The 27,979-nt window shown below is 40.0% G+C and overlaps 1 protein-coding gene across 1 annotated transcript; it reads left to right on the top strand.

Moving 5' to 3' along the window:
* The first annotated feature begins 13,658 nt into the window (after window positions 1-13,658).
* Window positions 13,659-16,354, top strand: ier5l (immediate early response 5-like). The gene has a single exon (XM_080046913.1). It carries the CDS (start codon window positions 13,797-13,799, stop codon window positions 14,718-14,720), a length of 924 nt encoding a protein of 307 aa, XP_079903039.1. The 5' UTR covers window positions 13,659-13,796; the 3' UTR covers window positions 14,721-16,354.
* The last annotated feature ends 11,625 nt before the right edge of the window (window positions 16,355-27,979 follow it).

Below are 27,979 nucleotides of genomic sequence, written 5' to 3'. Positions count from 1 at the left end.
TGTGTGAATGACACAGACATAAGATTGACATAATCACCAATCGCCAGCAGCACTGCATCTACTGCCCACAACAGCAACAGGAAAAACAATATTTAAAAAAAAATGTTGTATGTAGTTTCAATTATCTACATTTTAAGTTTTACATATTCTTAGTAATGGCAGAATTTATAAATACAGGTTAATTTTTTAGCAAGATATTTGGCAGTAGCCCCCACTAACATTAGCGAAAGCTAGTGGTCATCCGTCCCTCAGTCCAGTTATCTGGCTGCTAGCAAGTAATGTTGTTTTGTTAATTTTTCTATTCATCTTAACTATATTAAATGTTGACCTTTTCTTTTATTATTTGCACCAGAATGCTCCGATTACATTCTAAAAACACAAAAAAAAATTACTGGGGGGGAAACCCCCAGACCCCCCTACAGGGGTTTAGTTTCTGACATGTCACTTTTTCAGAGCTTTTCAAAATTGCAAAATAAAAATCCAGTATTAGACAAAGTGGGAGATTACTATGTTAAACAAACATAGTAGGTATAGTGAAGTTTAGAAATGATACATTGAAAATATTTCTCAAAATTATTTAATTTTTCAAAAATGAATTATATATTTTATCTTTATTTTAAGATTATTATTATATTTATTTTCACCATTTTATTTTTAAATGCAGCCCTTCTCTATGAAGAGATTAGTTTCAGTTGAGTCACTTAAATAATACATATATCTTCAGTATTATATATCTATAATTATTTAAAAGTGAGAATAAATATTGTTGAAATGTTTTTGAATTGTTCTTTCTATATTGATCTGACAGTCAGTTGTTAATTACATGCAGACGTTGATACAACTACTAGGCTACTTCACTATATATCACACTGAATCATAACGCAAGTTAGACATTATGATGTTCCGGACCTTTGCTTGAGGACATTTTCTCTAACTGGACCTATTTGAATTTTAGTTGAATACCCCTGCTCTAAACGCTTGTGTCTTAATAATTTGCTTTAAATGATCAGTAACAGTTTACAATAAGGGGACGTAAATGAACTGTTAGTTAATGTTTAGAAAATAAATACTAAACATTAACTCATCATTAACTAACTTTTATGCTTACTTAATGAACTAAGCATTAGTTAACTAAGCATATGTGATAGCCTAACCAAACATTAACTATCCGTTAATAACTAAACATTAACAGCTTAACTAATGGTTAATAGCATCAATTAAGCCTTAATTAACAGTTAATTAATTTACCATTATTGTAAAGAGTTAACAGATGAAGAGAAGTTTCAGCTAAAAGTATTTTAAGTGTTCATATCACTCAATATGAATAATGACAGAATAATGCCCGATAAAGCGCCAATCTCAGACAGGAAATGTGCAGAAAAAAATGCAAAATGTATTGTACTGACACTCCTGGTGGAAGTGATCATTTTCGTAATAAAACATTCATACAGGATTTTGAATGGACTTTTTACTTCTGGGACAGGATCTGGTCTAACTTTACTTGGCGATGTAGTTGGTAGGAAGTAGCTCCAATCAAAGTTGTGTCTTTCTTGGTTTATACTGACAGGCTGGGACATACAAAAAAAAAATTGAAAGAAAGAAAATAAATCAAATACAATTTTTGTCAGTGCTGTGAGTACCATATTGAAACCACTGTCTCATCCATTGAATTAGGGTGGGTGCAGAAATCTTAAAATGTGCCAAAATACAAACATATCTGCAGTGAGTAAGTGAGAGCATATGATTTATTTTTAAATATATTTTTCAAATATTTGTGTTAACCTATGGGCTAACCAAATCTCCAACTGCAGAAAATGCAGAGACAGGAAAGCCTACAAATACAGTGAGCAGCCTTAACAACTTGAAACAGTTTTTTGCAAAAAAAAAAAAAAAAAAAAAAAAAATCCTTTCTCATATTTCACCCCTGTACCTTCAAATTCTAGATCGAGTCAAACCAGTTTGGAACAGATCTGATATATATGAATAGAAAAACCGTTAGGACCGTTTCTTTTTAGGAGGCTGCTGAAATAAACCAACAGCAGTCCTCATTCAGAATCACAGAAGGCGAGCAAGAGGAGGGAGAGAGACAAAGCTAGTGTGGACTGTGAGCAGAATGTTTGCAAGGCTTTTCTTTCTGTTCCATTCCCTCCCTCCCTCTCTCCCCCTCTCCCTCCCTCTCAGTCAGCTGGAGAGACACACTGAAAAAACAGAGGAGGTTGTTTAAAAATAAAAAAATGGAGGCAAAAAAATGAAGCCATACACACAAAGGCAGCGCTTGCTTTGCTTTTTCTTCCAATCGCCCGGCTTACTAATCGGCATCTTTCACTGTGTGCTCCATGCACGCCTTGTCGCCCGTTACATGGCAGCATTGCCATGGCGACCGGGGTCTGAGTAATCATTTGTGCAATGACCCCTATTCTCCAGAGGGAAGACGGAGGAGGGGAGGAGGAGGCTAGGAATGAAAGCAGAGCGAAGGGAGGGAGGGAGCAGCAGGGACCCAGACAGAAACAAAAAGGAAAAAGAATTTTCACATTTTCTCTTTACTGGCAGCAGGGAAAGAACCTTTTAATGTTTTTATATAACAAACATTACTCTCTCTCTCTCTCAAAAAAAATAATGGAGAGAGAGAGAAGGCAAGATTTAGAAAAACAAGGTTTGCGAAAAATTATAATGGTGGGAGGATACATTCTGGGGCTAGAAACGGAGTGTGGATCTTGTGGATAGATAGATAGGACGGGTAGGGGCCACATTTTCAGAACATAGGAGAGATACTGTGCAATGTTCATTACAATCCACAACATGAAAGTGTGTCACACAAGGCTACTTTCCACTGAGCATTAAAGGTCCGTTCAGTTTGGTGCGACTAGGCACACATTTATTTACATTATCCACTTTCAAAGTTGAAAACGGGTACCAAAAGAAGCGAACCGAGCCGTACCTATTTTTGTCACCCATTCGTTGGGGTACCAAACCATCCCAAAGGGTGGAACTACACACTGCCGTCCGTTGATTGGACGACAGAATCAGTATTTCTGTGGGAGAGATAAACATGTGTATTTGGTAAGAGTGAAGAGTCTGGTGTTGAGAGTAAGATTGCAGTGCACAGGTCTTATTGTGTGGTGTTTTTTCCTATTCATTGAGTTAATCAGACAGCTACACTGTCCTGCTGCTATGATAGGTTGTCATAGTTACGTAGCTTACTGCAGCTAGTGTCGGCAGTGGAAACGCAAGCCAGATCTAGGGTTACCATTCCGTACCAAACCGTGCCTAACCGAACTGTATTAACTTCCAATGTGCTGAGCCCTGCTCACAACAACCACAGTACAGAGCCATGTGGATCGGCAAAATGCACATGGTGGACCACAAGGAGTAATGTACCCATCAAGCATGAGCTCAAAACAAAAAAACTGAAATAATAATAAAGTAGTGAGATGGTGGAAGAACGGAAAAATCAGTTCCTTTCTAAACTCAAAGATACTTCCCCCACTGAAACAACAGATAGGGATAGGTACTAGCCGACCAGCCCCATTATAACACAACCCTGGATCAAGGGAAGCAAGTCTACGGAGTAAATAAAAGAAAGCAATGAGTAAACAAAGTGTCACAGAAAGGCTCTGCTCCTACTTCCTGAAACAAAGAACAAAAGCTAGTAACACACGGGTACACAGAATACTGCGTTGGCGTGTTCACATTGTTTACATGAAAAGAGACAGAAATGGTTGTGTAGAGAATTAAAAAAAGACAGACTGGAGAGACAGATTCAAAGCCTGGATGTGTGTTTGTTTGTTGGTTGTGTTGAGTTGCAAATTGTTAGAAAAGCTGTGGAGGGGAAAGAGGCTTCTGAGGATCTTCCACCAAGCACTAATGAAGGAGAACTTAAAGGGTCACATATTCTGCTCATTTATCAGGTTCAAAATTGTACTTTGGGTTTCTACTAGAAACTGCTTTTCATGGTTTAGTGTCCGAAAAAGTTAGATTGGTAATGAGGGGGCGTGGCTTCTCCCTTTATGATGTCATAAGGGGAGATACATCTGCATGGGTTTTTTTGAACACAGGTTTTCAGAAAGGTGGAGGTGGAGAATAAAAGAGAGGGTTGTTATTTTCTCATACTTTAGGAGTGTATAGTCACATCGGGAACCCATATCAATGTAGAAAAACTATGAAAAAGTGCACTTTGCATAATATGTGACCCTTTAAAATTGTCAGCTGCTTTCAAGGAAAACTTCCCCTCTACACCGGTGAAAGCACACACACACACACACACCACACTTTGACATCACAGTTGGGTGTGGTCAGGTGTCAATGGACTTGTTTGGACCACAGTCTGCGATGACATTGCGCCCTCTGTAGAGATGTGGTTGTAGTTGTATAGAAGAAGCTAAAGCTAAATGGCTGCATTAGCAGGATTTTCAGGCTGTGTGCAATTTACTCCTTCAAAGGGGACGAGAAGAGCTGACGTGATTGGCCATTACTGGAGCTCGCCATCATTAAAATTCCACCTGCTGATACTGCAGTTCTCTCTTCTAATAATGTATTCATCGCGCTCCTGCCTAGCCTGCCTGCCAGCCTGCAACATGCTGCACTATAGGACTGTGGCTTGTGCCTTTTGTCAGTGATATTTCTAATATTAATTAGTACCAAATGGTTTAAACTAGCAATTGTGTTGGTGCTCAGTTTCAGGAAAAAATTTTAAGAAAAAAAATTATATGCAGATACATTGAACTGTCATATAAGCAGTAATTAAAGCTGCGCCAATTAAGACCAGAGACTGCAGGTGAATAGGGTTATATGTTCATTTCATCAGCATGAACATGTGTCTGTGGATGACTTACATTATTAAAATCTTTTGTTTTGTATTGTAGCGTTTTCAGAAATGTTTTGAATAAATATGCAAATGTATCAATATCTATTTAATAATGCGTAGATCTGCTTCTCTTTCAAAAACTCAAATCTAGTTGTTGGATAAAGACAAAGTTAAAAGCTTTATTTCATTTCTACAACATATTAGTGTCCAACGTTTTTACAGAACACAAAGTATTTCGGATAAAGCCTTTTTTTAATTTTAAAAATCAAAAAAATCTTATGTACACTTTTCAACATGTTGGTAAGAACACTGGTGTATCATAAATCAGACAATTACCAACCTATGACCACATCCTTCTGTTAGTTGATGTAAGTGCTTTAGAAGTTGAGATTTTTGGTTCAGAGTATTGAAAAAAACTACTGTTGATATAACGGCCGTTAGAGATGGTTGTACAGTATAGGAGAAATATACAGACAAAAACAGACAAGCAGTAGTCAAATAAACACCTAAATGTACATTTTGGAACTTATATCTCAAATGAATCTCAAAACTGACAAGTGCTTGATAGAAGGATGTTTTGCCCGCCGTGCCTCAACTTAATGAAGCTTAAAAGTGCCTTCAGGACTATTTACTAGTTACTATTGTGTTAAAAAACTACAATGTTCTGTAACAACAGATTTCAGTGGAACTATATTTCTGTTGCAGTGTTAGTCTAACAATGTTCATGGAAAGGGATGTTGCTGTAGAGTTTTTTGTTTGTTTTAATTTTGATTTAATCTTTTATTAATGAACCATTCACCTCCATTATATTGGGGTGGAGGCAGAAATGTCAGAAAGAATCTCAGACACTGAACAGAACATTTGGTATGAGGACATAAAGGCATTATATTTCTACTCAAGCCTCACTGAGGGGAAAACCCCACTCAAGTCTTCATCAATAAATCATTCTACCCTGCTGCAAACAGTTGCTCTTCTAGCAGACTGAAGAGAACAGCTGCTAGAGAGGTTGGTGAGAAGAGAAACGCTGTAACACAAGGAAAAGATGTCCGGACATTTGGACAAGGGAGCTGCAGATCGGTACAACTGTAGGGATGGATGCAGGACTATGCTATGCTAGTGGACTATGCTATGCTAGTGGACCCCCATGGTATCGAGTGCTGGCTATGCATGCAAAGGAGAAAACAGAGTCTGCTTTGCTGACACCTGCAACTGTGTTGGAATGCTGCAACTCCTCCTCTGCAAGGCACAAGAAGAGAGAAATGGACATGCTTGGGAAGGAACGAAGGGCTGAGAAATGCACGGATGTCAATACAGTGAGAAAAGGGGCGTGTGGTACAAAACATTGGACCCCATAAGTAGTTTCTGGGCCCCTTCAAAAATGTCCATGTTGAACATTTTTGGGGATTTTGTGTTACATTACAGTTTTTTTCGATCGCTAAACCACAGTGGGCACAACTGTAGCTCAATGTGCAAAACTCTAACTACAGTCTGCACTACCAACAGTCATTGGAGCTGAACAGTTCACTTCACCTGCAAAACAGGTTCAGTGCAGCAAACACTATGAACCAGCCTCATTGAGATAACACACACTGTCACTCAGAACCTGCTCAGAGTATAAACACTAGCATCAAACCCCAATACACAAATTACAAACTTTTAATCTTTACAGTTTGAATAATATGAGTTATTTCACACAAATTACATAATATATTCTTTGATGAAAGGGTGAAATTCTTTCACATGAAATTGTTTATTTTATAACATACCATTTTTTTTAGGAAAACAAAAAGAAATGAAAATCAGAAGTTTGCTTCAATAGATACACATTTTGTATACTTTATTGAAAACATTTCCAAATGTAGTATTTATCTGTGTAAATATTCTAAAATTGTAATACAGAAATCAATTCCTGTAATGTTGTCATTTACTGTAAGGATGCAACTCTAAGCTGTTTGTTTGCTGGAAAATTCGTATTACAGATGCAACTTTAGATTTTTGCAGATTGGGTTGCACTCTCAACCCTGCCTCTCTCAATGAGAGACCATGATTCACAACAGGGTCTATCAGTGTTGCCCTTACTGTATTTCATCAGACATTACAGCTCTATGTCTTCTAGGTCTCCCTCCACACATCCACACTCTCACTGCCACTCTTCTACCTCCAACAACCTGTGTTCCTGGGTCCATTTCCAAAAAAAAAAATATTTTTGAGCTTTCCCTTTATACTGTATATATGTTCACTAACAAGTCTAAACAAGACATCTTAGTGTTTGAGTTGAAATTGCAATCCGCAGTTTTTGAAAGGGATTCATTCTGTTTTGAATGTGTGGTTTATAGTTGTGGCAGCAGTGTGTTAGCATTTGAAAAAAGTGCTGGAAATCCACAGTGTTGTGCAGGCTGTGGTTAAGCCATGAGATAGGTGTGTAGAGTTTTGAAAGTTGTGTATAAGCAATGAAAAACGAGCTAAAACGAGCTACAATTTGGTCCGAATGAACCGCTGCTCTGCATACTGTTGTTAGAGTTTTGCACTTGTCGTTCCAGTTGTGCCCACTGTGGTTTAGCAATCGTAAAAAACTGTAATTGAGCCTACAGCATGAATCTGTAGAGTTTAGGGTAGCCATTTAAAACTGTTCATACCCCAAGTTATAAAGTAATCAGTTCTATGGGATTTATTCTTCACAGTTTGAAATAACCCCACCTACCAACCCTCCTTCATTAAAGGAATACTTCACTCATACGGAACTGGCGTTCTATCATTATAAAATCGCTATTATAATATGAGGTAATGAGGTTTTTCTTCCCTCAGTCTTCCCTTGGCCCTGCTGTCCTGTTAATCCTAACCCTACACATTTTACCATGTGTGATGTCACACATCGGAAAATGTCATTCTGCCTTTTCTCAGGCTAGGATGAACCGATCTCTAAACATTTTGCACATTTATACTGCATAGGATCTCAGAGTTCAAGACACCTTCATATTTCCACCGGTGAAGTAGGTATTTAACATATTGTAGCCTACAATAATTTAACTATGGCTAAATGGGGTTCTTTGTTTGTTCAAGCGTTTTTTTCAAATTTTAATCATTTAGGGACACATCCACTAAGAATGGACTACGCGTGCTAATAGCTCCATGAATAGCGGTAAAAAAGCGCCCTCAATCTGCTCCGTTTTAGAACAGTAATTTGCACAAAGTATATTCATTGATGGTGATGAATGTTCTATAATCTGCTTCACATCCACACAGGTCAGCTGGTATACACATCACAGGTTTATACGGTAGCTTTGTTTTTAATAAAGCAGTCCTTATTAACTAAACCTGAGCTCCATCATAATTTACCCCATAATGTGACTCAATTCAATATAATGTTAAGCTTACGAGTGTTGAAGAGAGAGTGAGACAGAAAGAAGTGGAGTAGGAAGATTGCGCACATTTTGTACACGTTTTTCCAACGCGGTAGCTGCTCCACTAAAATGGCCTGTTGCAATAGGCGCTGGCCTTTGAGTATAGGGTGCTATTTGCGGAATGGAGCCATTTTGTACAGGATTTTGAATATGCCCTCATTTAAATACATTCAAAGGGGACAGGCGCACAGTCTGTGTTGTATGCTTCACAGGGCAGTTTCAGTGCAGTCAGCGCACATTTCAGCCTCTGCGTGTCCTCTGTGGATTGGGCGCTATTTTTTTTACTGTCATGTGCACCGGTATAGCGGCCGCGAAAGACACAAAATCCTTTAATGGATGTGGCCCTTCGGCAGCGGTTAAGAGATGCTTGGCTGGAATAAACCATATTGCACATTTTGGAAGGGGTGAGAAACAGTGGAAAACTCAGGGGGAAAAAAACGGGGAATAAAGAACTTTAGGGCACACTCATACTAGACCAATGCATTGGTTTGCTCCGTTCAGTACTCAAGCAGGGTACACTTCATAGGCTCTAGCACAGTTGGGAGAGGTGTGCTTGGACACGGTCAAGATGCTAATGAGCCGTCAAACACACAAGCACAGCGATCCTGACGTCAATTTATATGAGACTGTGACCCAAAACGTCCATGCGCGCAGCGGCATTTACATTTTTTTTGCCCAAGGGTTTGCGTTTGGTCTGGTGTAGAAGTGGAAGGTTTGCTGCAAATTTGGCCGGATGAAAATATTAGATACAACTTTGAGCACAGCCTGAAAATATAAATAGAAACCACAATATGATGGAAGAATGTGGGGAGAGACAGAAAGAATGGCCGTAACATAAAATCAATAAGTTTAGCAAAAATGTATTAATATCAATGTCATGTGGGTATAGGGTTTTAATGAGCTGTATGTATTAGATCAGATTAGATTAGTGCATATATACATATGAGTAATGAGCATTGACAGTACTGACATGTGTGTATTCACAGGAGGGAATATGTGAGTGCATACATTCAAATTCTAATTCTTACATTTGGTTACAGGGAACAATAACTACACTGTTACAGGCTTAATTGCTGTGAGTAACTGAATTTAAAGTGACTCCTTAGTTCAGTATCTTGGGAGGACTCTTTGTTTCACCTCTGAGAGTCAGAAAATGATATTTATATATTGTTATATAATATCATTAAGTCTGTGTAGTTAGATGGAAACACCTAGCTTGGCTTCATTTAAAGTTCAAAAGTTCCAACACGTGTACAGCAGTGTTCAGGACACAATGCAGAGCAGATACAGTGCAAAGCAGACAAAGTCATTGGAAAGATGGGGGTGGATTTCTGATCATTAAAAATCCCTCTGTCCGACACTGAGTCAATGTATTTCACACTTACAGTATCTTGATTAGTCTGTTCATTTACAGAAATGCAAAGGAAACAAACGTGTTAAGTGTAGAGTAAAGGTGCAGTTCTGAGGTTTGGAAAGAGCCAGGCTTTTTTTTGGCCAAATACATGTACAAGGAATTTGGCTTGGTATATGTAGGCCTATCTGCAAAAGTAAAAGCAAGCTGCTGCAACGTTAGTAACCATGTAGAATAGAAGAATTTTAAAGGAATAATTGAATATTTTTAGCTTGTTGCCTAACTCTCGGCTTCAAGACAATGCGACACAAACCGTTCTTTTAACTGTGTGTGCATTTTTGAAAAAGAAATGGGCAAAAGGTTTACCTATTACATCGCTAGTTAGCTTAGCACAAACAATGGTAGTCAACGGGAAGTATAAGCCTGCCTCCGTTGACATTCAGAAGATACAATTTACAACATCACAAAACGGTCCTGTGTGCTAATTGGGATTTTTTTCTTACCATGTGTTCTCTATATATATATTTTTATATATAGATATTCTCTCTATTTTTTGCACTTTATGTCATTTGAGAATCAAATACATACCGGTACGAAACCGCCACCAATGTGTTTGTCAGTACGTCAACAATAGAAGAGCAACTTCCTTCTGCTATGTGTGATGTGTTTGATTCTAAAATGACATGAAGTGCAAACAATATAGAGCGGAAAGTGGTAATAAACAAGTCCCACCAAGCACACAGGAGCGTTAGGTGATGTTGTAAAAGTCTATCTCCTGAAAGTCAGTGGAGGCAGGCTAACACTTCCCATTGACTGACAGTATTTGAGCTAAGCTAATTAGAGATGAGGGATGTGTACCCATTTCTTCTTCAAAAATGCACGCACAGCTAAAGGAATGGTTTCTGTTGCTTTGTCTTGAACCAGAGTGTGAGTCAATGAGCTAGAAGAAACCACACAAAAGTGTTAGATGGTGCAAAGGTTCACAGCACAGAGCATAAAGAAAATCCTCGCTTAAAAGCTTTCCTCTATAAATATTTTTTTTTAATAAATTCTTCATTGCCATTTTGAATATAACAATCAAAAGTGCACAGACCATCCTTCATACATTATGTTGAATAGGAGCTCCAACAAGCATTTAGTAAGCTGTGATCTTTTTCAATGTGAAACTGTTTTATCACTGGCTCCATCCCTCTTTGCAAACAGCTACCTCCTCTGGAAGAAAAGAAAAAAAGGGAGTGTGTGTCCTGCTCTACACCATGTATTCATCATTCAGAGAACATTACAATCGGGCGTTCTTCTGCCATAGCCCTCAGCCCTCAGCCATGGGCCATCCACCTTCCGACTCACCCTCCTGCATTGAAACACATTGTCCTGTCGCAAAAGAGTAACAAAGCACTAATCACACAGGGCAGAAAACTAGTGCTGCACTGGCCTCTACAGGTTCAACACAGGTTATTGCACTTGGCAACGCATTTGAACCTCATGAGAGGCCACTGCAATGCTGCTGCTGCCTCCCTGCAATTTTTTTTTTCAAGTTAGGATCCCCTTTTAGTTATTACCGCGGGAACAACTATTCTTCCTGGGGTCCACACAACAAATAAAAACATAACAAGACATTCAGAATGACATGAATACTTTCACAGACAGAGAAATAGGAAAGAGATATTTAGCTAAAAGGCCTACTGTTACGTTTACATTTCCTTCTGAACAAACGTTTGGGACAAGTAAACAATGACCACATTGTGCCAGTGTACATGAGTGTCCCTTTAGGTCAACACCACAATTCTGTCCACATTCACATAGGCCTATACACACTATCATATACAGTTTAAGATGATTTATTTGTTTAACTAATTGACTTCTGATTTCACTTGTAATCTGTGTTAAATGTAGTGGTAGCATTTATTAATTTGACATCGGCCCATACTGTACATAACAGTTTTCTTCACGGAATTAGTTTTTGGTACAGGTGGTAGTGTGAACCGCCCCATAAAGGAATGTCTAGTGTTGCAAATGTGCCCGTCATGTCACAGTGTTTATCAGTACAACATCTCTGCTGACAGTTAAGGGTTATTATGAATATTCAGACTCGTGGTTGGAGGCAAAAAAGAAAATTCCTGTCGTGAACTCACTACAGACACATCATATGAAACTGGTGCTGTTTCGTTTATGCGTGATACCCCCAACCATGGCTCTGGAGCCAGCTGCAATGTACTGTAGTAATCTGTCTGACCCATATTCTCCATGCCATTGAAACAATATATATAATTCAAAGCAACTCACTCTCACTATATGTCTCTTTCTCTCTGTGTCTCTGTGTCTCTCTCTCTCTCTCTCTCTCACTCTGTCTCTGTGCCACCAGCCTTGCTCTCTCCTCCCAAACACATACCTGCCCTCACCACATTCCCACAGGTTAGCATGCTAGCAGCTATAATGCTAATTGCCGCCCAAAACTCCCCCCAGTGTGTGTTGTTTAATTCACAAGGACAGAGAGTGTAACAAGGGACTAGACCGCACGTTATCTAGTGTGTCACTGCCTGCGTTTACCACTGACTGTGGTGGAGATGTGGCATGGCATCGCTGAGCAATTTTACTTGCAGATTAAAGGTGGAGTTAGTGATTCAGGAGAATGCTTGTTGTCAAAAATAGTTTTTTGTCAAAATCAGTGAATATCTCCTCACAATCCGCTACCTGTCCTTTCTGTGTGTGCGCGGGAAAAACATCCAGTGTAACCGCACAGCATAGGCTCCGTAAACTGACATGTTGCTAGCTACAGTTTGACTCCCTTTGTTAACAGACCCTTTGTTTACATACCAGTTTACAGAGCATAGGATGCAAATCAACACAGTTTTTTTCTCTCATGAAGTACAGACGCGTATCGAGAGGAGATATTCCCTGATTTTGACAAAAAGTGATTTTGACGACAAGCGTTCTACAGAATAGCTGACTCCACCTTTAATCCAAATGACATTAAGTCAGCCTTGAATGGCAATGTGGCGTATTGCTACACATTTATATTACATCTGCTGACATGATAGATACGGGACTAACATTCACTCTGGTAGAGCGGCTAAATGTTCCAACCACACAGCCTCTGACTAACTGTGTCTGTCTGCTGTTAACGGCCCGGCAGGTAGTGTACAATCAGTGTTCAGTTTTTTTTCTTTGACTGAAAATAGCAGCCTGTGTCTGGAAATGATGCTGACAAGGTTGCTGGGAGGAAACCATAGCAGTAAACGCGTCGGCCCTATTATAGGCTACATATACATTTCAAGAGAGAAGTGTGGAATCCCATGCAGTCTGGGAGAATTAGTTTTGAAACCACCACCTAGTGGCCATTGTTGGCACATGGCAACGCTTTTCAGAACATGGCAGTGACTCGGACTGCTTCTGCTGTGCAGGTCAGTATGTTTCAGTTGTTTGTGAACTGGCCCTTTAAACAGGTATACTGCCAGACTGAAGTAAATAGCAATGAAATATATACACAAAGATAACCCTTTAAACACCTTATGTCAAATGAAAAAGGTCAATCGTGTTAATAAGGACAATTCTTCAGTATGCAAATCTCCCATGTCCTTGAGGTTGTCACAGTTTGCTGTTTCCAGATGAATTAGTTGCTATAAAGGCTTTTCTTTACGTATTTCTTTGTTTCTTTGTATGTATATTATCTTAGTTATTCAGTTTGAAAAAAAAATGCTTCAGTCATCTTGGTCAAAAAGTTTAAAATTATAAAAAAATGTTACTTGAAAAACTAAACTTCAAAATAACCTGTCATTACGTAACTAAATTGGATTTAAACTGCAATCTCAATTGTAACATGTAAACCCGGAAAAACGAGCTGCTTTACTGGATGGAGCAATGGGGCAACAGCAGCTGAAATGAGGACATTCCTGTTAGACAGCCTGGGTTGGAATTTGAATAGTACTGAGGAACCGCCTGACGCCGATTGGTCCGGAGCGACATATTTCCAAGGCGCCAGTGTGTCACTCATCACTTTCCTGGCTGCTGATTGGCTCTACTCGCAGTGGGCCGACCCCTCGAGTCTTTACTATATATATTAGGCTTTCAGGCCATCTGCAAATGATTGCTGGCTTTTGCAGGGGAGGCGGATCACAGTGTCCAATGTTTCTCCACGGAGCTGACTGGAACCTTTCTCCTCGAACAAAACGAGTCCCACTGAGATAGCTGAGAGTCGGCTTCTTCCTCTCTCTCTCTCGGCCGGAGGGGGGACTGGAACATAATGATCCACACCATGGAATGCGCAGAGGACGCGCAAAGCCTCATCTCCATTTCCTTAATGAAGATCCACAACTCCAGGACGCAGAGAGGGGGCATCAAGCTGCACAAAAACCTGCTCGTCTCCTATGTGCTCCGGAACGCCCGGCAGGTCTATATCAAGGAGAAATACGCGGAAATCTACCGCATGCAGCAGTACGAGGAGGTGATGACTGTCTGCAACGAAATCCAGGAGCTCGACCCGCTGGACCTGGACGCGGAGGAAGCCGGCGATGAGGAGCAGCAGGCGGCGGCGCGGCTCGCTTGCTGCGGCGGCAGCGGGGAGGAGGCGTTCCATCTAGCGACGCACGGCCGGGCAGCGAGCGCTCTCTCCGGCTGCTGTCCATTCGAAGAGGACGGCGGCAAGGAGCCAGAGCCTTCCTACTACCGGAGCTGCTGCATGGAGGCATCTCCTTCGCCCGTGTCATATTGCGACCAGTTCCCCGCGAGTAACAACAGTGCGCACTGCAACAAAACCACAGTGTTGGATTTGGACACGCATGTGGTGACCACAGTGGAGAACGGCTACCTCCACCAGGACTGCTGCTACTGCTGCTGCGACGGCGGAGCGCTCCAGCAGTGCGGCCAGGGCGCGCAGCAGCAGTCCCCGGCTAAGAAACGTAAGGTAGAGTTCGGTTGTTGTGTGTCCGATTGGGAGGACATGTCGTCGGATTTTACAGCGGCGCGTAAAAGGGCGAAACGCGATGACTGTTCGTTCTCCAGCCTAGACTACTGCTGCGCGGACACTTCCAACATCTCCAACCTCATCACAATCTTCGGCTCGGGCTTCACGGGGCTGCTGAGCAGACAGGCGGACTTGGAGCAGATCTGTAGCAAGCAGGTTCTGGCCAGTCTGGGAGCATGGACCAGGGCGATTGTTGCATTTTAAAGAACTAAAAAACACGTTGTCTTTATAATGGGGAGGGCGGGTTCAGTTGTAACATCATTTTCCCCACAAAGTATTGGTAAACAAGAGCCCTTTTTGTTCAGCTGCCAGTGGGTTTGTGAGGGAACACTAGTGTTATAAGCTCAGGAGAAGGTTCCTGCTAACAGAGAAATGTCCACCATACCTCTCTGAGAAAGTTTACATTTCTATAACATTTTGATGTAGAAAAAAAGATGTGATTTGTGGAGCTTTTTCTTTGTTGCATTCACAACCTTCATAGAACGTTCAGCAGTTGTTCCATGGAGACGTTTTCTATATGATATGGTCCTCCATGAGATTTAGTCAACATTATTTGGCTATGTGAAGAGTAGATATAAAAACAAGTAAACCAAAGCAGAACGTTCTCTGAAGGTAAAAGCAAATCAATGGGATCGCAGGGATGGCACAATTCACTGGGGGGGAAACCAGTGTCTGAAGTATACTGTTCAACATCCTTTTCTATATGCCAACAGTGTTGCAAGATATGTATTTAGTGAAGTCAGTGTTCTCACAGAAATGTAAACCATACAGTGATGGTAAGCGGTTTGGTATAAACAAGGTTTTTTTCCCTGCAGTGTCTGCCATAGTGAAATACCATGTGCTAAAATCACAACTCTGAAATGAGCTTAACTCGTTAGCCTACCAACATGGCCACACAAAAGATACAGAAGATAACAGAATCACTCTTTACATCAAAGCACACATTTTGTCTTGAAGAAAAAAAAAATCAATAACTTTGGGAGTGTGGTTCATTGGTTTGCACTGTGTGACGTCACTCACTTGTTTCCCATTGGTCAGGAATATGGAGGGCGGTACAACTGATCCCGGTCTCCCCTATACGAGGTGTGAATCAACTATATTGTTGCAGGAAAAAGAGAAAAGCTATTTAAAATGACAGCGTTTGTGCCATATTATCATGTACAGGCCCACCTGTTTAGAGATGGCAATGGGAGAAATATGTCTACAGAGTACACTTGTGTGAGCGATATACCGATACTGGACTGACTCTCTGTTGCCTTATATCCAACGCACACTATTATTTCTATTGTCATGAATAGAAAGTACATTGATTAACATATGTCTCACCTGTCCTGGGACCAGCAACCTTTTTGGGAAAAAGGACCTTGCACATTGTGAGCAGTTGGTCTTCATGGGAACCACCAAACACTTCCCCACACACACACACACACACACACACACACACACACACACACACACACACACACACACACACACCTCCTCCTGTGTGTGATAGAAAGCAGTCCGGGGTCACGTTGGCATTTTGACTTCCTCTCTTAATCATGGTCGTTGCTCAAAGCCTTTCACAGCAATTCATAACTCCAACAATGTCTTGGTATATTTGTGGGGTTTTCTTTTCACTTTGTTATGTTAAAAAAAATGATCTTAAGTCCTTTTGTTTTAAAAAGGCAAAAAACTCATGATTTTAGCCATAACCGTGAGAAATCCACGCATTAGCTTTATGAGCACTATGTGTACCAAAATAAAAAAGAGAGTATTCAGCCATTCTCTGACATATTTTGTTTGTAATTCTTGTATTTTTGTGCTTACTAAATTGTATATCACCGGGAAAAAACTGTTCCAGAAAAAATATTTGTTATAAAATTTATAATCTTAATAAAAAAAAAATGGAAACATAAATGTTAACTGTTGTGTTTGACTGCAGCTATAAAGCACTTTGTTACCATTAAAGAATATACAGGCCGGACCACACATATGGCATGAGATGACAAACATATTTTTCAAATATTTGTAATAAGCATTACAGCCTTTGTAAAGGGTTCATAAGCAATGGCTTTACTACTAGTCAATACACAATCTAACAAGGTCTTATAGATCAACTATTAGCCAATGAAATAGACCACCTTCGTACACACTGTGGAAAGTCATCAATAAAGGGTCACCATTCTAAGAAGCTATACCAGTCCCCAGTTAATAATGTAAGGCCTTATTCGCTTTGCAGTGAATCATTAAGTATAAAGCTACATTGAGTAGCTGGTTAGCTTAGCTACTTAACGCAGTGTGTCTGGTTGGTTTAATCAGCTACAAACACTGAAGTCTAAAACTTGCTCATTCTATTCTATTTCTCGGCTGGGATCAGCAACTTCCTGGAGACTGCTGGTTGCCTGGCAACAGCTCAGTGTCAATAAATAGTCCCACAGATAACCCCCATAACACGGCAAATGAACCATTTCATTCCTTTTCTTTCTTTCTTATTTTTGTTGGAATCAAACAAAATGAAATACAACATTACAACTAGAGGAGAGAGCAGTGTTTATTCTCTTAAGAAAGTTACCAAGACAAAAAAACATGCTCCACTTCTGAGCCTAGTTCTAGGCTTTCAGCTGCATAGCATATTCCTCTGTTCGAGTGGACATGAAAGCTCCAGAAAAGCTGCTATGTGGACCTTGAGTTATTATGAACATTTCACAAACTACAATACAGCCTCTAAAAATCACCAGTTAACAAACTCGTCTCTGACACAAATAGAAGATTCAAATGGGACTTTGTGTTTTAGATTGTAGGCTACTATTGTGTTTCTGCAGACACAGTTTAGAGCAGGTTCTGCAAACATATCGTATGTCCCCTTTTGCTAATTGCCTTTTTGCATTTTTTGTCTTTTATTTGAAATTGTAATGTTCTTTGAGTGTTCTATTCTTAACATATTGTTGACCCCTGTAGAGCACATTTAACTGCTTAATGTCTGAATGGTGCTATATGAATAGCATTGCCTTGCCATAGATAGATCTACAACACACTTCCTGCACTACAGCCTTCTCATATCCCGTAGGAGAAAGCTTTTCAGTCGTCTTGTTATCTCTGCTCTGTGCCACTTGGTGGTGTTCTTTAAAATCAATGAATGAAGCCAGCATCAGTGCAGCAAGGCTGGGGATGCAGAGCACAGCCACCTCCAACTGACCCTCCCTCCTCCCTCTCCCCCCCTCTCTCTTTCCCTCCTCCTCCCTCTCTCTCTCTCTCTTTCCCCCTCTCCTCCTCCTCTCTCTCTCTCTTTCCCCCTCTGCTCCCTCCTCTCTCTCCCCCCTCCCCCCTCCTCTTCCTGGCTACCTCCTTTCTCTTCCCTTCAGTGTGAGGCTTGTGTTGCCATGTCTGCTTTTTATAAGCGACTTTGAGCTAGTTTTTTTTTCTCTAAAGTAGCTTATTACAAATAGGGGAGAACGGGGTAAGTAGGCACACTTTTTACTCTAGTGAGAATTGCTCATCACCTAAACATCTTTCGATAGTCATTCCTACATTAAATTGAAGCTTAAGGTGTTGGCTTGAAATGTGTACCCCTCACTTTTTCTATCTTATTGTAATAAAGAAGACATTAATCATCAATCCCTTACACATTGTGACAACCAACCCCATCAAGGGGTCGGTTGTCACACACTATGGGGTTATTTGTCACAATGTTATCTTAATGGGAATAATCTTAAAAAGAAGGAAAGAAAGTATAACTACATTTGAAAATGTAATTGCATTGTCAAGTTGACAAATAGGCCTACATAACTTACTGTAGCCTTGGCAGCTGGTCTAGTTTGGGATGCACTGGGTTGTTTTGATTTTGTTGCCCTTTTTTCTTTTGCATGCTAGCTGCCTTTTCCTGCTCTATTCTTTCCTTCTCTGGGGTGTCAGTGAGGATACAGCTTGACAATTTATTTAGTTATTGGGTTCCTTTTCTGGCTGTAGCCTTTGGATAACATGTGACAACCAACCCCCCCAAAAATGTGACGACCAACCCCAACTTTAATTTTTTGCTAGCATCAAGGCCAACAACCATCTGACAACTAATTAGCTTGCTAACCACAATCTAAACTATAGTTTACCCTTCACACTTTTTATGGGTAACAAGTGTTTTGTTATAAACCCATTGTGTAAAAGCCTAGAAGAAAAATACTGAGGAGCTAAATATTTTCAATTTGACATGAAACACACAAACAGTCCTCTCACCTCAAATTCAGCAGTCTAACTCCAATGAAGACTATGTAGGTGACATCTGATCCCAATTCTGGATATTTACATACCAAAATTTCACAGACAGCGCCTTCTGGTTCCGAGATATAACGATTGTGACAACCAACCCGTGTGACAAATTACCCCGTTCTCCCCTACTGTTTTTTTCCAGCAGGTTGCGGTTATTTGTGCTTGTTTCTAAGGTGGGGTAGCTTATGTGGACTAGCTGTCGATGTATTAAATAAAGTGTAAGTTTTTTGTTATCCGCCTTGTCATTTGACTAGATTACTCTCATTCTAAGTGATAATAAAACAACTTTTACAATCAAGACAAAGGAGGCTTAGGAAGCCTCCATTTGCCGCAATTAAAATATGATATGTGAAGTATTGAAGGGATTTCAGAAGTAAGAATGAAATGTTGATGAAGTGGATGCAATAACATTCCCTTATTGTTATTGTATTATGAACATTATGACATTATGAACAGTATTATAATGTGTATAACATGGATGCATATATAGACTGTTTTGCAATTGATGAAGGGATGCTTCTTCAAGGCTTGTGTTTTTTAAAGGCCTGTTTGCTTGTTTGTTTTGGGAGATCTGGCAACACAGAGTGAGGCATCAAACAACATCCACATCCATCGCTGCCGCTGGCTGCTGCTCATTTACTCCAACAGCTCTGCAGGCTTTTTCTTTCCCAGACGCCGCTACCAATAATCACATGCACTATTAGGTAAGGTAGAAATACAAGTGATCTGAGCCAGTGTGAACAATGCATTCTCTCAGTATGCAGAGATACTGTAGGCAGTATGAAGGATTCAACATTTATTTATTTATTTACTAAAATCATCTGTTTTACTGCATTAATAAACTGAATCTTTGCTGTTAAGATTCCAAACCGACAAACCGTGGTGCAGAGCCTTCTCTCTTATACTGACAAATGGTGTGTGTGTGCATGCGTGCATGTGTGTGTGTGTGTGTGTGTGTGTGGACAATGTTTTAGTTTCATGGTGCATACACAGCTCCTCCAACTGGATTCAGGAAGACTGACACCCATAAACCACACATGCTCTCACACACACACACACGCACACACGCGCATGCTTTAACATAGATACTCAGACACGCTAATGCACACACACAAAAATGAATGCACACATGCGCACACATGCGCACACACACTAACACACACACAAAACGTAAGCAAGCATATCCACACACACAATAACAAGCATGCAGCACACACGCTAACATACACACAAACACACGCACACACTCATACACACACACAAACACGCGCATGCATGCACACAGGCTCACCCACTTAATCAAAATCTTTGATTCAGTTCGTGGCATCAATGATTTTTCATCGATTTATATTCCCTCTACTATACATATGCATTGAGTTTTTTTTCCCATTTGTTTCTTTTTATTGTATTATAAAATAAGATGAGCTGGTCCCTTATTAGCCTGACAGTGGGGACATGTTCAGTATAAAATAAATAAATATACATATATAGCAAATAAACAACCTCAAATAAAGAAAACAGAGTAACGAAACTGAATAGGCCTTGGGATACCGATGACAAAGACTACAGATAAATACAACACAATAAAAGAAAGTAAATATGACACACAACACAGGACAGGAACACTAAAAGACAACTTATTTGCAGAGTGCTGTTTGTTTACATTCCCTATATCACTCACTTCTCAGATCACCTTGTCCACATTAAAGGACAATACCAGGTGGCGGGGGTGACTGTGTGTGTGCGTGTGTGTGTGTGTGTGTGTGCGTGTGTGTGTGTGTGTGTGTGTGTGTGTGTGTGTGAGTGTGTGTGTGTGTGTGTGTGTGTGTGTGCGTGTGCGTGTGTGTGGGTGTGTGTGTGTGCGTGTGTGTGTGTGTGAGTGTGTGTGTGTGTGTGTGGGGAGGGGGGGGGGATTGGTAGGAGGGGCAGACAACAGAGGGAGGGAGGGGGAGAGGGTTTAGCCTGGGTGGGGAGGGCACTGCTTTGTCAGAGAGCGGGGGTTGGTGTGTGTGCGTGCGGGTGGGGGTTGTGTGTGTGTTTAGAAGAGAGGGGGGGTTGTGTGTGTGTGTGTGTGTTGAGGGAGAGGGGGGGGGAGGTTGTGTGTGGGTGTGTGTGTCGGGGGGAGGGGGTTTTGAAGCAGGGGGAGGGAAGCACATGTGACAGCAGCAGGGAGCAGTGGGTGGGGCAGACTGTGGGGAATAGGTGTGTGTGCTGAAGGCAGAGAGAGAGAGAGAGGCAGACTGGGGCAGCTAAAAGATCACCCAGGTCAGCCAGGTTCTGTGTGTTTTTGTGTGGGGTGGGGGGAGGTTAGGGGGGGGGGGTCAAGAGGATTTGATGCAAACCAGGTCCAGGCTAGGTCCAGGTCCAGGCTAATGTGGACATGTCTGAAATCCCACCCCCCCCCCCCCCCTTTTTTATTAATTTTTTAGAGTAGCTACGGAGCACTTTCAAAAATGACATGTAACAGCAAACGAGATCATCAGTGTAATTTTTTATTTTTTTTATATAGTTTTCCTTGATGCCTTTGTCATGGGTGCGCTCACCCAAGAACAACAGCTGGCGTCTTAAAAACACTACCGCTTTTGTCCAAAGGGGGCCGCTAGAATGAACACAAAGGGGAAATTCCTCGTAGTTACTTTAAAGATGATTTTTTGGGGGGCATTTTTGCTTAATTGGACAGTTTGGAGAGACAGAGATGAAATGGGGCAGAGAGGGGGAATGACATGCAGAGAACAACCCGGAATGGATTCGAACCCGGGTCTGCTGTTCAGACAGTTTCGGAGTTCCATGTTAACTATGGCGATTTTCTGAATCTTTGATATTTTTCGAAATTAAAATTATTTTGTTGTTGTTGATTAAATTAGAACAAGTTCACATTGGTGTGAGCAGCCCCAAACCCAATACAATGGAGAGGAATAGAATTGAGTTCTTTAGGTTTAAAAATCACTATAAACATCATATTACATACAATAGCGCTACATCTAAAGTCAAAGGCTCACCAATGTTGTTGAAGTCCATCCAGAGGGGAACATGAATGTCAGTAACTTCACCATAAATCCTCTGGGGACCATGAACATCTGTGCAAAACTTCATCCTTAAAGTTCCAATTGTTGAGTCTGTCTATAACCTGGACCAAAGCAGTGGAGTGATCGACCCACACTGCCTTCTAGCAATCTAGAACTTCATATCCACTGTGTGTTCTAAAGGTTTGACTGCAACGATGTCTTTCTAAAACACACTGTCTCGGTCACTCTTGTTAACCCAGACAACATTTTCCCCTGAAAATTTACTTTTTAAGGCAACTTTCTTTCTATTTAGATGACTGGTCAATAATAAAATGGTTAGCAGCGCTGCCTTGAAGGCTCTGTTTGGGACACAAAACATCCCCGAGTGTTCACAGGCCATCGTTAATAATAGGAATAGGAAATAGGAAAATATAAACCAGTCTGATTTTTAATGAAAGGGTTTGGATTTTTTTTAGTAGTTGTGTCTTAAGCTATAGTGCGTAACGTCTGTCGCCCCCATGAGGAATTCTGAGTCATTTCAACAACACTGTTGGTACATCTAAATGAGCTAAACCTTTAGGCATGGATTTTATACCTTTAGCTGTACGTCTAGGTTCTTTCTTAGCTCAACTCAAACATTTCTTGGGCGCTCATGAGCTCCTGCGCCAGCGCAAAGGAAGCGACATCTGTTTGTAAACGCTGCCATACTGCAGAGAGCTGATAGGCTTAATCAACTTCGTTTCAACTCATTTGGCTATGGCTTGTAATCGAAATGTATATAAAAGACAAAGTTACGCACTTGAGCTTTATAGGAGGTGCTCTCAAGTTTCAAGCCTGTTTGACCTTCAATGACATCAGGTTCTGGGGTACACTGATACTCTTTCGTTGTATTTTCTATGCTCCCTCCGTGTTTGTGAACATCATTAGAAAACTGGGACAAATTAAATGGTTGATTTTCTGCTAGGAGATAACAACACCATTCGCTGCAGTTCACAATGAGACAGGTCGTCTTACTACTGGGAAAAAAAGCAAATCAAAATCAAAAGCAATAAAACAGGCCAATGCTCCTTGTGCCATAATCATACTCCTCGCAAAATGCTGCAAAACACTGACTAACACATCACAATTTTATTTTATTTTATTTAGACCATGCCTATACAGTATATACTTTTGCATAATACTATATTTTATTTTATTCTATTCTATTCTATTCTATTCTATTCTATTCTATTACTATATTTGTATATACTATATCTGAGTCCCTCACCATCTCAAGACCCATCTCTTCTCCTCTGCCCACCTCTAGATCACCCACCAACCCAAGTCCCATCAACTTTACATTTTATTTTTGTTTGTTTACTGTTGTACTCCTATGTAAAGCGCTTTGAGTGTGAGAAAAGCGCATATAAATTAAATATATTATTATTATTATTATTATCATTATTATCATTATATTGTGTTTTTGCATATACTTTACATCTCAAGCATAATCAGGCCACACCCAAATTGCATGAATTAAAAAGAGGAACAAATAAAGCACGCCTCTTTCTTAAGGCTGAATTGGTGATGCATGTTCAGTTGAAGAAGGCAAACCGTGTTCCACATTTTAACACTAACAGCAACAGACCCACGCCACCACTTGAATATTAAATAACCTACTGGACCCTATTACACACATCCGAAAAACTAGGTTGCTGGCCTTATTTGCATATTGGAGATCTTATTTGCATATCATAATACAAATTAATTAGGCCACAGTCGCAGTACTCTCACACTGAGGCAACATCAGTGAGGAAATCGTATACTGCAAGAAAAATTCAATCAAGATCATTTTATGTATTTCATTGTTAAAAGGAAACGTTTGCAGTAAAGCCTTGAACTTTGGTTAAACCCTGTACAGAGAGAGGTAAGTAAAGTGGTTCCTTTCCACATGTTGAAGTGACCGTGAGCAAGACGTTGATGTGTGTGAGTGTGTGTGTGTGTTTGTGCTGCTGCTTTCCAACTGTGCTCTAAAGAAAACTCCTGTACCTTTCATAATGGAACAATCTAAAAATACTCCATTACAAGTGAAAGTCCTACATTTAAAAGTATATACTAAAATACTATACTTAAAGTATAGAAATGTAGTGTGCTCAATGTACTAGAGGCAAGACACGGCAGGCAAACACATAGTTTTTTCAAGCACTGGTCAATTTTTGTCTATTTTGCCTTCATAACATTCTTCATAACAGTTTTCTTTCATACAAGTATGAATAAAAGATCCAAAATATACATATATGTGTTTATTCGACTAGACCTTGTCTGTTTGCGTCTGTCTATTGCTCCTAGTTTTTTTCAACAGCCTACTGGACCTACTCTAGAACCAAAAATCTCAACTTCTAAAGCACTTACATCAATTAAACCTTCTATAATCACTCTTAGCACTATTCTGAAAGTTATTCAGACATATTAATATAGAACGACCTAAAGGTAAGCAACATTGAGAATGGTTGTTGACAAAATTCACTTTTTGTCACATCAGTGAATATCTCATCAAAAACTTGTTTTCCTGTCTGTACTGTGATCGCGCTGAAAAGAAACCCGGCGTTAATACACAACCTAGGCTCTGTAGACTGGTATGTAAACAAAGGGAACGTAAACAAAGGGGGCCCACCGTAGCTATCGGCATGCCCGTTTACAGAGCCTATAGGCCAGGGTGTGTATGAACACCGGAATTATTTTCCAGCGCACTACTCACAGTACTGACAGAAAGCAGTGAGGAGATTTTCACTGATTTTGACAGAAGGTGATTGTCAACAAACATTCTCCAGAATTGCTTATCCCTGCTTCAAGTGAAGTGCAACATCATTATACTCCAGCCCGTTCTAGAGAGCGTCTGCATGTTGTAGTCTTAGCTTCAAGCCCAGACGTGTTGGGACGCGTCCACCACGCAGCTGTCCCATTCCAAACATTCCTCTAAAACCAGGCCCCCCCCCCCCCCCCCCCGAAGATCTGCACCTAAGAACCCGTCACACACTCATCTTGTGAATTCAGGAATTCTGGCTCTCATGGTCCACTCATAAAATCAGACACTTAGCCTTTAGTCATTTCATACTAACACCTGAGCTGTGGAACCCGTTTAATGGTAAGACAAGTTCTGTGAAATTCCCAAATCACCCATCACAACATGTATAATGTATGTAAAAGGCCAGCAGAACTCACAACCACACACACTGACACATACACTGACACACAGTTAAGTGTATAGCCTTATTACTGTGTTTGCAAATCCACCAGTTCTTTGCTTGTTAGAACATGCCACGCTGACTTTGAGACCAGACAAGAAGAACAAAGAGTGGAGTCTTCTGTCTGGTTGTTCAGTGGATCACTCCATGTCATACACAGAACGCAAAGACCTGCTTAATACAGTCAAGTAGAGATACCCCTGGTCAGACTCAAACTACTAAGTGAAAATGTTACCTAGTCACATTTTTCTTTAAGTTAAACTGCCACGGTATTTACATTTAAAAATAATTTTAGAATTCAAAAGTAGAGAGTGTATTGATTTCTGTTATTGGCAAAGGAAGAACGTATAGGACTGTGGGTTCCAAGAAGATAAAGGAATACAACTGAGAAGTGAAGTGACGTCATATTTCAACCGAATCGTGTTTATAAAATGACATCTTAATTCGTCGCATGAACTTACAAACATTCGAAAACATGATTTGAATCATTTATTTGGAAGGTAAAATAATGTAGCCTTGGTTCATCCTAGCCTGAGAAAAGGCAGAAAGAGTGTTTTATGGTCTCACTGTCTAACCCTACATTTTACTAGTTCTGACATCACAATAGTGAACACGAAGGGTTAGGATTAACTGGACAGCTGGGCCAAGGGAAGATTGAGGGAAGACAAACCTCATTTGTTATATTATAATAGCGATTTTATAAGTTCAGTAGTGAAGTAAATCTACTCTGTTACTTTCCACCACTGGTACATACGACATGAGGGCCGTCAAGACTGCGTTGGTTTTCTCAGGATTCATTCTATAGTGTGTCTCATCTGTGTGGGGGACTTGACTCCTTCATACACCAGTTGCCTTCACACTGCTGTGCTTGACTCCACCACTCTGCACTGCAGCCCAACATCCTGTAAGAAAGGGGAATTCCATCTCCGTCCCCCTATGAGGACTTACAGTCCCCTCCAATAGTATTGGAACAGTGAGGCCAATTCCTTCATTTTTGCTGTAGACTGGAAACATTTGGAGTTGACACCGAAATATCAATATGAGACAATAGATCAACATTTCAGCTTTCATTTCCAGGTATTTACATCTGGATCTGATACACACCGGAGAAGATAGCATTATTTGTACAGGAACACCACATTTTTAGGTGAGCAAAAGTATTGGAACAGATACACTTAAAATAAATTAAAGTGAATAAAACTTAATATTTTGTTGCAAATCCTTCGCTTGCAATAACTGCTTCAAGCCTGTGACCCATTGACATCACAGAACTTTTGCATTCTTCTTTTGTGATGCTTTTCCAGGCTTTCACTGCAGCCTCTTTCAGATGTTGTTTGTTTACTCTCTTCAGTCTCCTCTTTAGCAGGTAAAATACATGCTCCATAGGGTTTAACTCTGGAGATAGACTTGGCTAGTCTGAAACCTTCCATTTCTTGCCCCTGATGAACTCCTTTGTCGTTTTGCAGTGTGTTTTGGGTCAGTATCTTGCTGCATCATGAAGGATCTTCCAATCAGTTTGGTTGCATCTTTCTTTACATAGGCAGACAAGATGCTTCTGTAAACTTCTGAGTTCATTTTGCTGTTGCCATCATGTGTTACATCATCAATGAAGATTAATGAGCCCATCCCAGAAGAAGCCATGCAAGCCCAAGCCATGACATTGCCTCCACCGTGTTTCACAGATGAGCCTGTATGTTTGGGATCATAAGCAGATCCTTTCTTTTGCCAAACTTTAGCCTTTCCATCACTTTGGTAAAGGTTAATCTTGACAACAACACAGTAACACATGATGGCAACAGCAAAATTCTACAGAAACATTTTGTCTGCCAATCTTACATAGGCTATTAGTAAAAATAAAAGGTCAAAAATGTACATTTAGGTGTTTATTTGACGCAACCATGTCTGTTTGCTTGTTTATGTCTCTCCTATACAACCATCTTTAACAGCCTTTATGTATTTTTTCAATACACTGAACCAAGAATCTCAACTTCTAAAGCACTTACATCAACTAAACTTTCCTTAAATCATTCTTATAACAATTCTGAAGGTTATTAAAGAAGGATTTGTAAATATGTTGATAACTGTCTGATTTGTGACTGTCATTGTGTTCCTAAAAAAGGCTGAAAAAAATGCATTTTTAAGAGCTGTACAGTATATTTTGATTTCTAACATTTTAAAAAGGCTGTATCCATAATCTGTTCTGTAATTTTGACTCTTATATGATGTAAACATTTGATTTCTTTTTAACTCATCTGGCTTTATCCAAAATCTAGATTTTTGTTTTTTTTAGTGACTTAAATGTTAACATAATTCATATGGTATGAACGTTCAAACGTTCCCGAACAAATATGTAAAAAGTTAGAAACATTTGACCCTACTCAGCTGCAGTGTGGTACCTTAAAATAAAAATGTCTCTTGTATGTTGTTTTTTGAATTGTAAATTTGACATGAATGCATTTATACTAAAAAACATCTGTAAAAAAAAAGAAAAAGGCTCGTCTTTGACATGGAGTGGTTTAAGTGATGCTGACTCATGCAATATTCAACACTTTCTCCCTCATGTCCCCAATCCATCTGCCTCACTGCTGGGTTCATCTGTGGGTCGCTGGATGTTGGAAGTCAAAACAATGGACCAAGGCGCAAGAAACACACATACAAACAGTCATTCTGAAATGCTACGCACTAGTTTAACAGTTCACAACTTTAAATAATTTAATTCAATCATAATTGATCAATTTTAATTTTCTCTCAAATATAAATAAAATTTGTGAGATCGAAATATATTCGTGTGGATGATTTAAAGGTGATACCAACTTTAAATCAAACTAAATATATACAAAATTAATTTTTCTCTTCATATTAGCATCATCATTGTTGCCAATTCAGAGAGCTCTTTAAATAATCTTTTAGAATTCTTATTACATACATATTTCGGCAAAGCTTGTTATTAATCACTTACGGTCAGTACTGTCTGGGATGGTTCTCATCAAAG

The sequence above is a fragment of the Ammodytes marinus genome, assembly GCF_949987685.1.
Source record: "Ammodytes marinus genome assembly, chromosome: 18".
Taxonomy (NCBI): Eukaryota; Metazoa; Chordata; class Actinopteri; order Uranoscopiformes; family Ammodytidae; genus Ammodytes; species Ammodytes marinus.
The sequence above is the reverse complement of the archived record's forward strand: the minus strand, read 5'-3'. Positions and strand labels throughout refer to the sequence as shown.

Coding starts and splice junctions, on each gene's coding strand:
- ier5l (XM_080046913.1), top strand. CDS start 13,797: ATGATCCACACCATGGAATGCGCAGAGGACGCGCAAAGCCTCATCTCC.